At 41.0% G+C, this 13,515-nt stretch overlaps 1 protein-coding gene across 1 annotated transcript in view; it reads right to left on the minus strand.

Moving 5' to 3' along the window:
• The window catches only part of TMPRSS15 (transmembrane serine protease 15), a gene marked incomplete at its 5' end in the record, with an annotated part of 640,117 nt that overhangs the window by 577,798 nt on the left and 48,804 nt on the right, over nucleotides 1–13,515 (minus strand). The window contains 2 exon segments of the mRNA XM_082246136.1: nucleotides 11,141–11,208; nucleotides 11,290–11,408. Of these exon segments, the coding sequence (XP_082102262.1) occupies nucleotides 11,141–11,208; nucleotides 11,290–11,408 (187 nt within the window).

Below are 13,515 nucleotides of genomic sequence, written 5' to 3' on the forward strand. Positions count from 1 at the left end.
TCTACGTGTACTAGTATGAGAAGGGGGTTCCATTACAGACATTTCCAGGCTGGATACAGACCATGGGTTGAAGGAAAGTAAATTGCTTGATTTCCCCATCAACACAGGCAGTGTTGTTGGGGAAATTCCCCCCCCCCCCCCCCCATAGCACTATTATGTTCTCCAAGCAGGGAGCGCAGGAAGCCTTCCCCACCAGCAGAATACAATGATCACTGTTTCCTACAATGGGCTAAACAATTAATTGATTGATTTTACTTATAGCCTGGAATTGGTTTTTAGTGTAAAATAAAGTGTATCTTCATCCAGAAACAAAAATAACACACTGCTCAAAAAAATGAAGGAACACTTTTTAATCAGAGTATAGCATCAAGTCAATTCAATTCTTTGGATATTGATCTGGTCAGTTAAGTAGCAGAGGGGAAAGTTGTTAATCAGTTTCAGCTGCCTTGGTGTTAACAAAATTAACAACAGGTGCGCTAGATGAGCAACAATGAGACAACCTCCAAAACAGGAATGGTTTTACAGGACAAGGCCACTGACATTTTTTTCCTGTTTGTTTTCACTAATTTTGCATTTGGCTAGGGTCAGTGTCACTACTGATAGCATTAGGCAATACCTGGACCCTATAGCGGTTGCACAGGCAGTCCAACTCCTCCAGGATGGAACATCAATATGAGCCATTGCCCGAAGGTTTGCTGTGTCTCCCACCACAGTCTCAAGAGCATGGAGGAAATTCCAGGACACAGGCAGTTACTCTAGGAGAGCTGGACAGGGCCGTAGAAGGTTCTCAACCCATCAGCAGGACCAGTATCTGCTCCTCTGTGCAAAAAGGAACAGAATGAGCACTGCCAGAGCCCTACAAAATGACCTCCTGCAGGCCACTGGTGTTCAGAAAGATTAAAAAGTCCATGTAAAGTCCCAATATGATCAGATGAAAAATGTAGCGAATCCGTGATACCACCACCAGACACCCAGTTCACACTGACCCTTACCACATAACGATGATCCCCATGACAGAGATCCCAAATGCCAAAAATAGACTCAGTATGACTCAATATGTATCCTGGATAATATGCGTCCTTCTCTGGAAGTCTCAGGTCAGTAGTCACAGGTATGTAGGGAATGAAGCACAAAGCAGTATCATAGCGCAGACCATTTATTAACCAGATCAAAATAATAGATTAAAAACACTTACAAGGATCCAATCATAACGAGCATGTAAAGCAGTCCAAATTGTTTCCAAGCATGTTCCGCCACGGCAATCCACCAAAATGATGGCAGCCACGTCTCCTCACTGTGGGCGAGTGTGTCCACTGTGACCGCCCGACGTACGTTTCGTTACACTGAACGTCTTCAAGGGGCGCGGTCCGGCAGTTGTCACAGCTCTAAATACCACTGGGGAGAGAGCGGATGTGGACGGTGACCCGGACACCGGAAGTCGACCCCGAAAACAGGAAGTTAACCCGGAAACCGGAAGTCGCCTGTGTTCCACAACCAGGAAGTGAGCCGGATGTGCAACTAATAGTATATATGAAGGGAATAAACCCATCTTTTATTCGCATTACATGCCAGATCTAAAATATTCACGCGGCCATATATATTACAATAGGCATAACGAACAGAATATAAGATTAACATTAATACTGTCAGTAGAACCGTCCACTAGTAGAGAAAACGACGCCATCTAGTGGGCATATAGCGGAACATGCTGCAAACATTACAATTAAAAGCCATACACACACATATTGAACAATAAGAGAAATAAAAAATAAAAATAAATAATACAATGTGTAAGCTGCAATATATTAAGACTATGGGAATAAGCAGAATTAAAAAGGTAAAAAATGTGGAATTAAGAAATGTGTCAGGAATTTTTAATAAAGGCATTGAGGTCCCACTCAATATTCAACCCCCTAGGGGTATGGCACCTCATCTTAAAAATCCAATTAATCCTAAAAAGATAAGATGAGGTGCCATACCCCTAGGGGGTTGAATATTGAGTGGGACCTCAATGCCTTTATTTTTGGCATTTGGGATCTCTGTCATGGGGACCATCGTTATGTGGTAAGGGTCAGTGTGAACTGGGTGTCTGGTGGTGGTATCACGGATTCGCTACATTTTTCATCTGATCATATTGGGACTTTACATGGACTTTTTAATCTTTCTGAGAACTTTTTACTGATGATTAGCGCTACATTGTTCTTATATTGCTTTTAGATCTGTTTTTTATTCCAGATTCTGTGTAGCAGCTTTTTTATTTGGATTTTATTACCAACTTCTGAAGTTTGTATGTTTGAAGCTTTGAATTTCAGTTAGCGCAGCAATTTTCTTTATTATAGGCCACTGGTGTGACTGTGTCTGACCAAACAATCAGAAACAGACTTCATGAGGGTGGCCTGAGGGCCCAAAATCCTCTAGTGGGCACTGTGCTCACTGCCTGGCACTGTGGAGCTCGATTACCATTTGGTATTGAACACCAGAATTGGCAGGTCTGCCACTGGAGCTCTGTGCTTTTCACAGATCAAAGCAGGTTCATCCTGGGCACATGTGACAGATGTGAAAAGGTCTGAAGAAACCGTACAGAACATAATGCTGCTTGTAACACCGTTCAGCATGACCGGTTTGGTGGTGGGTCAGTGATTGTCTGGGGAAGCATATCCATGGATGGACGCACAGACCTCTACAGGCTAGACAATGGTACCCTGACTGCCATTAGGTATTGGGATGAAATCCTTGGACCCATTGTCAGACCCTACGCTGGTGCAGTGGGTCCTGGGTTCCACCTGGTGCATGACAATGCCCGGCGTCATGTAGCGAGAGTATGCAGCCAATTCCTGGAGGATTAAGGAATTGATACAATTGATTGGGCCCTACGCTCACCTACCCTAAATCCAATAGAACACCTCTGGGCATTATATTTTGGTACATCCAATGCCGCCAGCTTGCACCTCAGTCTGTTTAGGAGTTTAGTGATGTCCTGGTCCAGATCTGGAAGGAAATACCCTAAGGACACCATCCATCATGTCAATAGAAGCAGGCCCCAAGATTGTCAGGCATGCATCAAGCACATGGGGGCCAAACAAATTACTGAGGACCATTCTGACTTGCTGCAATGAAATTTCAGCAAAATGGACTAGCCTGCTGCATCATTTTTCACTTTGATTTTCAGGGTGTCTTTGAATTCAGCCCTCAGCCCTTACGTTGAGCAGTGTATATTGTAGTTTGCCAGTTCTTAGATGTGGTGACTACATTAGGTTTCTTTTCTATACTTTTTCCCCCCTAATTTTCACTTGGTAATCCTACCAGTAACACACTTCCTAACACAAGAACAAACGGGGCACTGGATTCAGATTTCCTATGGGTCACTGAAATTGTCACTGGATACCTTGGCTTATTAGAATATCTTCAAAAAGTAAATTTATTTCAGAAATTCAATATATATATATATATATATATATATTTTATATAGATGCATTACACACAGAGTGATGTATTTCAAGCATTTCTTTCTTTTAATTTTGGCTTACAGCTAGTGAAAATCCAAAATTCAGTATCTCAGAAAATTTGAATATTACATATTACATTTTTTGAATACAGAAAAATGTTGGCTTACTGAAAAGTATGTCCATATACAGTATAGCATGCGCTCAGTTGGGGCTCCTTTTGCATGAATTACTGCATCAATGCGGGTAGCAGGGAGGCCATTAGCCTTGTGGCACTCCTGAGATATTATGGAAGCCCAGGTTGCTTTGATAGTGGCCTTCAGCTTGTCTGCATTGTTGGGTCTGGTGTCTCTCATCTTCCTCTTGACAATACCCCACAGATTCTCTATGGGGTTTAGGTTAGGGGAGTTTGCTGGCCAATGAAACACAGTGATACCCTGATCAATACACCAGGTATTGGTACTTTTGGCAGTGTGGGCAGGTTCCAAGTCCTGCTGGAAAATGAAATAAACATCTCCATAAAGCTGATCAGCAGAGGTAGGCATGAAGTGCTCTAGAATTTCCTGGTAGAGGGCTGCGCTGACTTTGGACATGATAAAACACATTGGACCAACACCAGATGACATGGCTCCCCAAATCATCATGGACTGTGGAAAATGTTGCATTTCATTTGGAAATCAAGGTCCCAGAGTCTGGAGGAAGAGTGGAGAAGGCACAGAATCCAATTTGTATGAGGTCCAGTGTGCAGTTTCCACAGTTAGTGATGATTTGGGGAGACATGTCATCTGCTGGTGTTGATCCACCTCAGCAGTGCCACAGGCTGATCGCCCCCATGCTATGCCTCATTGATGCAGTAATTCATGCAAAAGGAGCCCTGACTAAGTATTGAGTGCTTACAATACTGTACATGGACATACTTTTCAGTAAGCCAACATTTCTGTAATTAATTTACTTTTTTTTTTATTGGTCTAATGTAATATTCAACTTTTCTGATATACTGAATTTCGGGTTTTCATAAGCTGTAAAGACATAATTATCAAAATTAAAAGAAAGGAATGTTTGAAATATATCACTCTGCGTGTAATGCATTTTCATAAAATATGAGTTTCACTTTTTGAATCGAATTACTGAAATAAGTTCACTTTTTGATGATATATATATATATATATATATATATATATATATATATATATATATATATATATATATATATATATATATATATATATATAATTATTATTTATTTATTAGTTTATGTGAAATTGCAGCCGCGTGGCATTACGATGCATAATTTCTAAATTACAGATCTCCTGGGAAAGAAGGGCATCCCTTTTATGCACATGTTTACATCTTTTATCCTAATGCATGCTAAGCATTAACAACTTTCTTACTGGGCACTTAAACCTCCTTCCTGCCCAGGCCAATTTTCAGCTTTCAGCACTGTTACTCTTTAAATGACAATTGCACAGTCATGCAACACTGTACCCATATGAAATTTTTATCATTTTTTTTCACACAAATAGAGGTTTATTTTGGTGGTATTTAATCACTACTATGGTTTTTATTTTTTGCTAAACAAACAAAAAAAGACTGAACATTCTGGAAAAAGAAAAAACTGTTTTCATAGTTTGTTATAACATTTTGAAAACAGGTCACTTTTCTCCTTCACTGATGTGCACTGGGGCTGCACTGATGGGCACTGATAGGCTGCAATTATTGGCACTGATAGGCTGCACCGATAAGCACCAATAAGGCAGCACTGATGGGTACTGATAGGCGGCACTGATGGGCACTGATTGGCGGCACTGATGGGTACTGATAGGCAGCCCTGAAGGGCATTAATAGGCAACACTGAAGGGCACTGAAAAGTGGTAATGATAGGTGGCACTGATGGACACTGATAGTTGGCACTGATGGACACTGATAGGCACTGGTAGGTGACACTAATAGGCAACACTGACAGGTGGCACTGATGATGAAGTACTGATTGGCAGCACTAATGGGCACTGATAGGTGGCACTGGTGGGCATTGGTAGGTGGCACTGGTGGGCACTGCTTAGCTGCCCCTTACTCCGATCTGTGAGCATCCGAGTCTCATGGAATCGCTGATTACAGAGCAGGAGGCGGGCAGGGGGCGCGCAGGCAGCACATAGATGGGAGGACATACATGGATACATACCCTCCTGGCAATTTAGGCCCGCGCTGTAGCGTCTTTCAGCTATAGTACAGGCGGGAAGAGGTTAAAAGAAAAAGCCTTCAGTGTGCAACAGCCCTCTTCAGCCCCCTAATACTTTAGGTACATCTAGATCCAGCAATGTTGCAAGAGTGTCTTGGCTGCCCAGGACTCCCCTCCTCATTTTCTGAGAAAGCAGCGCTGTGGCATTGGCTCCCACTGCTGTCAATCAAAGTCAGTCAGCCAATGAGATGAGATAGGGGGTGGGGCCAAGCTGCGGCTCTGTGTCTTAATGGACACAGGGAGCTATGGCTCGGCTTGGGTGCCCCCATAGCAAGCTGCTCTTTGTGGGGGCTCTCAACAGGAGTGAGGGGCCAGGAGTGCCGAAAAGGGTCCAGAGAAGAGAAGGATCTGGGCTGCTTTGTGCAAAACCACTACACAGGGCAATAAAGTATAACATGTTTGTTATTTTTAACTAAAAAAAAAAATAGATTTTAGTATCACTTCAACTTCACAGTCTTTGTTATGATCTTTCAGAAAAAGCATAACTTTTCATGAAAAAGCAGCTCGAGAGGTCAGGGATGGCTTTTTTTGTTTTTTAAGCTGTGGTACTTTAGTCTCAATCTAAGCAGAAGTTGAGGCCCCATGTACAGCCTTGGCTTAGCATCCAAAGATTCCACAGAGACACAGTGGTCAAATTAAAGATTGCCACGGGTAGCTGCCAGCACTTCAGTGCTGTTACCACCTTAAAGTGGAGTTCCGCCCACAAAAAAATATTTTCAATGAAAATACCCCCGGGACAGTCAGGGCTAGTACACTCCACAATGGATAGCCTCTGATCTGTCCCGGTTCGCACTTACCTGCAAGAAGAAATTCTCACTTTTGAAATTTCTCCTCCAGAGTTGCCATCTGATGTGGGCAGCTGAAGCCAGCGCGATCCTCTTCTGCGTCCTCTTCCGTGTCCTCTTCTCCCAGAATGTGCCTGCACCGGCCCCTCTCGTCACTTCTGGTATGCCCAGAAGCTGTTTAGCAGGGAATGCGGCGTCGCCCCGGAAGTGACGAGCGGGGCCGGTGACGTCGCATTCATTCCTGGGAGCGATGACGTTCAGCTCCCAGGAATCATTGCAAAAACGGAAGTGACGGCGCGGGCCGCGGCCGCCGAGGGAGGCAGTGGAAGAAAGGTGAGTATATTTTTCTACAATAACAAGGTAAGTAAAAAAAAAAATAAATCGTAACTATCCATTTCTGTTTCAGGTGATGAAAAGCAAGCGAAAAATCACAAAATCGATGAGGTCGATTTTGTGGCCGGATCTCCGCTTTAAAATATTTTAGGCTACTTCATATTCACATATAAGGGACACTGACACTATAAAAAAAAAAAAAAAAGAAGAGTAAAGAAAAAGGCTGAAAAAAAGCTTCCTGCAAAAGAGAATAGATAATACTTCCTTCACCTGTAGGGGGTGACTCAGATCTTTACAGTTTTCAAAAGCTCCAGAGACTGAAGTACCTTCAGTACCTAAAGATGCATTGGATTCCTGATGGATTTCAATCATCCAATCATGTACAAGGAAAAATGCTGTTTTACTATATTCATGCAATTGGGTATTATTTTTGTATTTTTAGCAAAGTGTCACAGCATCTCTTTAAAATGTGAATATCCAAGCCACCAACTATCTGAGAGATAAGTATTTTACCTCTTATTTATATGCAGATTTTGTGTCCTATTTTCATGACATGGAGAGGCAAATAGGCTGTTCACAATAAAAAGAAAGGTCAATTTAGAAGTGATTTATTCCCAGAGCTCAGTAAATGAGGTGAAATTTCCCTTTGCAAAGAATATCCAATCACCTGAATATATGAAAACAGCATTTTCCCTTTCACATCATTGGATGATTGAAGTCAGCAGAGCTTCACGTCACTCCTTAAGCTGTGGGGGAAATTCCCTTGCAAAGTAAAACTTCCCTTGCAAAGTGAACAACCTTATTGTCTTTAGTAAACTAACCCCCATGTCAAACTACAAAATCGGCATGCAAATACAGGGTATAACACTTATCTCTTTTAAACGTAATCTTCATGATGATATTAAAATATTTCCAGATAGCTATTTTCCCTAACTACTTGCCGAACGCCTGCCGCAGATATACTGCGGCAGGCTGGCTGGGCTGTACGAACTGCTGTACCTGTACGGTGGTGCGTGGGAGTGCTCCTGGGGGAGCATGCACCCCTGTAGCGCACTTGCGCAACCATTAGCCAGCGGGGAAGCTGACTCACGGGGCGGGCACCTGCGATTGCCGCCAGGCACCTACGATTGCTCCCTGTGGAAAGAGAACGAAGGTCTGCTGTTGTAAACACAGCAAACCGTTGTTCTCTCTGGAATGAACACAGCGCCTGTGTTCCTCCTATTTAGGATCACAGGTCTCTGTGTTGATTCCACAAGCCCATCCCCCTCACAGTTAGAAAACACCCCCTAGGCATACACTTAACCCTTTGATCGCCCCTGTGTTACCCCTTCCCTGCCAGTGTCATTATTACAGTAACAGTGCATATTTTTAGCACTGATTATTGTAGTGATGTCACTGGTCCCCCAAAAATGTAAAAAAATGTTAGTTAGGGGTCTGATCTGTCTGCTGCAATGTTGCGATCCTGCTAAAAATCGCTGATCGCTGCCATTAATAGTAAAAAATAAATACATTTTAAAAAATGACATAAATCTTTCCCCTAGTTTGCAGACGCGAAACTTTTGCGCAAACCAATCAAAATACACTTTTTTTTTTACCAAAAATATGTAGCAAAATACAAATTGGCCTAAAAGGATGAAAAAATGAGATTTTTACATTTTCTTTAAATGGGAACGTTATATAGCAGAACGTGGATATATATACATGTTTTTTTTTCAGAATTGTCGCTCTTTTTTTTGTTTTTAGAGCAAAAATAAAAATCGCAGAGGTGATCAAATACCACCAAAAGAAAGCTCTATTTGTGAGAAAAAAAAAACATCAATTTTATTTGGGTACAGCGTTGCACCACTGCACAATTGTCAGTTAAAATAACGCAGTGCCGAATCCCGAAAAATGGCCTGGTCATTAAGGGGGTAAAACCTTCTGGGGCTGAAGTGGTTAAATAACCTTATTTCAAACTAACATTATGACTTTCATCCAACCTTATCTCTGCACTATTCAGTGAAGCTGCTTGGTTTAGGTAACTGTCTAAAGCTACCTATTTAGTTATGGCATAGACATTTTTCTGAGGCCTGTGTCCTTATTGAACTTGAGTTCATTTACTTTTTTGGCCATCTTGTTGCTGCTGGGGAAACATAAAAGCTGACATTGAGACTGGAATATCCTTAACACTGAGCTTCAGCTGTCATTTCAGGGAAACAGAACATGCTAATTGTATATACAGTATATGAACTCCCCTGGGCAGCAGAGAGAGCTTATTAGAGGAAGGCATCGTTTCAAAGTACACCTAGATTCATACTTTTTAAAAGCCCTAAATGCAGGCTTTTTTTTTTTTTAATGTACTAAATCTGGTTTTGTCAATATACATTATTTACAGTAAAAGTTGTCTCTATATTTTGAAAATAATACATCCATCATTAGAAAATAAGGATGTTAAAGTCTAGATATGCCCCGTGGCATCACCACTACGTCAAAGTACCCCATTATCAGTGGGTCCTACACTATCCATAAAAAAGGGGTGAATACAGCCTCTCCAACCCTTGGAGACAACACTCCTTGCTGGGAGAGATGTAAACAGTACAGAGCTCTGTCCTGTCCCTGTGGATGTGTCGTTTTTTGTTTAGGGTATAAAAACTGACACATCCCTTAGTGAAAGCACTTTACAGTTCACACATAAACGCTGGTTAGGCACAAATTTAACCCTTTGTTTGCCATATATGTTCAACCCTTTCCCAGCCAGTGCCATTAGTACAGTGACAGTGCATATTTTAGCACTTATCACTGGATTAGTGTCATTGGTTCCCACAAAGTGTCAGTTAGTGTCAGTTTGTCCTCCATATTATAGCAGTCATGCTGTAGGTCATTGATCACCACCATTACTAGTATAAAAAAAATAAATAATAAAAAAAATCCAAAATATACAAAGCTTATACCAAAATATACCATATAACATAGTTTGTAGACGCCATACCTTTTGCGCAAATCAATCAATATACATTTATTTGGATTTTTTACCAACAATATGTAGCAGAATACATATTTGCCTAAATGTATTAAGAAATTTAATTTTTTTATTGGATATGTTTTATAGCAGAAAGTATTTCTTCATTTATAGCATAAATGATAAAAAAAAAATCCAGTGGTGATCAAATACCCCCAAAAGAAAGTTCTATTTGTGGTAAAAAAATTATACTAATTTCATTTGTGTACAGTGTTGCATAACTGTGCTGTTTACTAGTAGCCGAAGTATAGGGAAATAGAGTTGCTAACCCACAATTGTCTACGGCGGTGACGACATCGCGCTTCTCGATTCTGGTTGGAGGGTTGCAGTTCTCCCTCCGAGAAGCCGGGTCAGTGGAGCGAAGCCCAAAGGAATGTTGCAGCATTATCCCCTGTATGCTTGCATATGTTCAGCTTCTTGTAAGTGCAATCAATCTTTTTAAACACAATTAATGTGATGTCTTTTAATGCACTATGGGAGCATCTTTTTCTTTGACTTTCATGATTCATGAGTTGGAGGACAGATGACCAATGACCATTGTTTATTACCTATGGATGGAGGATCGATTGTTTGCCTGATCTGACCACCTATAACTTAGTGGTCAACTTAATTTGTTGGAGGACAGATGACCAGTTGTATTGCCTATAGATGGATGCTTTGCCTGATTTGACCACCTATAATATAATGGTCCACTCAATTTGGTAAGGAGATTACCTTATCACATAGGGTGTGAAGTTTCCTCCCTGGTTTTCCAGTCACCGTCTTTTACTATCTGTTTGTGGTTCTCCTGGGAATGGTGGTGTCGTGTACCCTTTTCTCTCTTGGATTTGATCACATATATGGACTCTATATGATTTATTAGTCACATATATTATCATTTAGTAATCAGTTCTATTGTTCTACAGTTATCTGCTGTGATTAGCGCTGCAATATTTGTTTATTATTCCAAAAGCGCAAATGTCAGTTAAAGTAACGCAGTGCCAAAAAGAAAAAAATGGCCTAGTTAGGAAGGGGGGTAAATCTTCTGGAGGTCAAGTGGTTAATTGTGATTTGTGGTGTGGGAACACATAACAGTGGCTGGCTGCAACATTAATTTACTAGACATCGTCACAGGTTTTATATACTGTAGGTTGGTGAGTGTGGAGGTCTTTTTTGTTTTTTAAGTGAGGGGGTAATCTCTTTAGGGAAGCCCCGGATAGAAGTAAAAATCTAGCCAGGATTCTAATCCTTTCCATTCTGTCCAAATCTAACAAAAGGTTTTGACTGGATATACATTTTCACTACAAATGAAAAAAAAAGATAAATAAAATAAAATTGTTGTTTTTTTTGCTGTTTCTAATCTTACCGGAATTCCAGAATTTCAGATGTTCTATATTCAAACTTCAGCTGACTAGCTTGGAAGATGTCATTGATCTAGTAAAAGGAAGTACATATTATTATATGCATAATATAGCCAAAAAAAAGTAATTAAGAACTAACTGAAAGAACACATACCATTTTCTGGACATCAAAAGCCAGTAATTTGAAGTCTGATGAACTTTGATCTTGCAATTCAGATGTGTATGTTGCTCCTGAAATTATTTTAAAGGATCCTTGCACTGTATTGATTTGATCTGAAAAAGAATATATAAATAAATGTAAAAAAAAAAAAAAAAATATATATATATATATATATATATATATATATATATATATATATATATATATATATATATATATATATATATATATACACCTGCCTTTTTGCACGAAATTTAATGTCATCCCAGTCTTAGTCCGTAGGATTCAACATTGAGTTGGCACACCCTTTGCAGCTATACCAGCTTTAACTTTTCTAGAAAGGCTGTCCACAAGGTTTAGGAGTGTGTCTATGGGAATTTTTGATCATTCCTCCAGTAGTACATTTGTGAGGTCAGGCACTGATATGGATGAGAAGCGCTGGCTTGCAGTCTCTGCTCTAATTGACCCCAAAGGTGTTCTATCAGGTTAAGGTCAGGACTCTGTGCAGGCCAGTCAAGTTTCTCCACCCCAAACTCACTCATTCATGTCTTTATGGACCTTGCTTTGTGCAGTGGTGCTCAGTCATGTTGGAACAGAAAGGGGCCGTCTCAAACTGTTCCCACAAAGTTGGGAGCATGAAATTTTCCAAAATGTCTTGGTATGCTGATGCCGTAAGCGTTCCCTTTCTTTGGAGCTAAGGGACCAAGCCCAACCCCTGAAAAACAGCCCACACCATAATTCTTCCTCCACCGAATGATTTAGACCAGTGTTCAAAGCAAGGTTCGTTAAGACATGGATGAGCGAGTTTTGGGTGGAGGAACCTGGCCTTAACCCGATAGAACACCTTTAGGATGAATTATAGCAGAGATTGAGAGCCAGACCTTCTAGTTTACATCAGTGCCTGACTTTACAAATGCGCTTCTGGAAGGACGGTCAAACATTCTCATAGACACACTCCTAAACCTTATGGGCAGCCTTTTCAGAAAGGTTGAAGCTGTTATAGCTGCAAAGGGTGGGTAAAATCAGTATTGAACTCTATGGACTTAGACTGAGATGCCATTAAAGTTCATGTGCATGTAAAGACAGGCATCCGATATACATATAGAATTTATAATGATTAACTTTTAGCATACAAAATGTGCTGTTTGTGTGGAATTTTTTAACACTTGTGAGAAAACCCAGAAAAACAGAAGAATGATAGCAAAAAAAGGATCAAGCAGTCCATTGAGTCTGCTCCTTTATTACATTAGGGTTTTTCATTTTTTTTATGTTTTTTGTTAAATCCTTTTGGTCTGGTAAGGGAGGGCCCACACACAAATCAAGCTTAAAAATCATAAGGTCCCCCCAAAAATCTTTATCAGACCCTTTATCCGAGCATGCAGCCTGTCAGGCCAGGAGAGGGGAGAAGGGGCTTGTGCTTCTCCTCCTTAGTCATACTAGGCCTAAACATGTGGAAGGTCTTGACACAAGGACCCCCCCCCCCTCCATGGCAAAGTGTCTTGTCCCCATGTCGATGAGGACAAGGGCCTCTTCTCCACAACCCTGGTCCAGTGGTTGTGGAGGTCTGCAGGCAGGAGGTTTGTTGGAACCTGGAAGTAAATATTGACCCTCGCTATGTGAATGAGTAGGGGGTACCCCTACTCATTCACAAAAAAATAACATAAAATAACTCCTTTAGTACAAAGAAACCCCATTAAGTCTCACAGTGCATATTCATGGTCAATCACGTCATCCAGGAATGCAGATCCATGCCAGTCATGACTACCCACGTCTGCCAACGTGTAGAAAGAAAATGAAATGCTGCTTGCTGACACACATCTGTTCCTGTCACTTAACTTATGCTGCATGACAGGTCCAGCAGATGACAACTGATATATACAAAAGGACTGTGTCTCCCGCTTGACAGCACTGACATGTCCGTTTTTGGTCAGTGACATCATGGGTTCCCAGTGCTGTACACTGGGTCTTCCTTTTCCTGACCCACTAGGCTGCATCCTTGGATAGGTGTCTGGTAAGGATATTTAGCGGAATCTCGTGCTTTTTTTTTTTTTTATTGTGTGTTGAGGTCACCCATTAACATCTATACCAGACCTTAATCTAGGATATGGGTCTGGTACAAATTAAGGGAACCCCTGACTCCTTTGCTAACAAACAGAACAAAGCTGCTGGGAACTGCCATTTTGCTGGCAATTCAAACACACTTTTGAGTTTTGCTGTATT

The sequence above is a fragment of the Pelophylax lessonae genome (assembly GCF_965119305.1).
Source record: "Pelophylax lessonae genome assembly, chromosome: 2".
Classification (NCBI taxonomy): domain Eukaryota; kingdom Metazoa; phylum Chordata; class Amphibia; order Anura; family Ranidae; genus Pelophylax; species Pelophylax lessonae.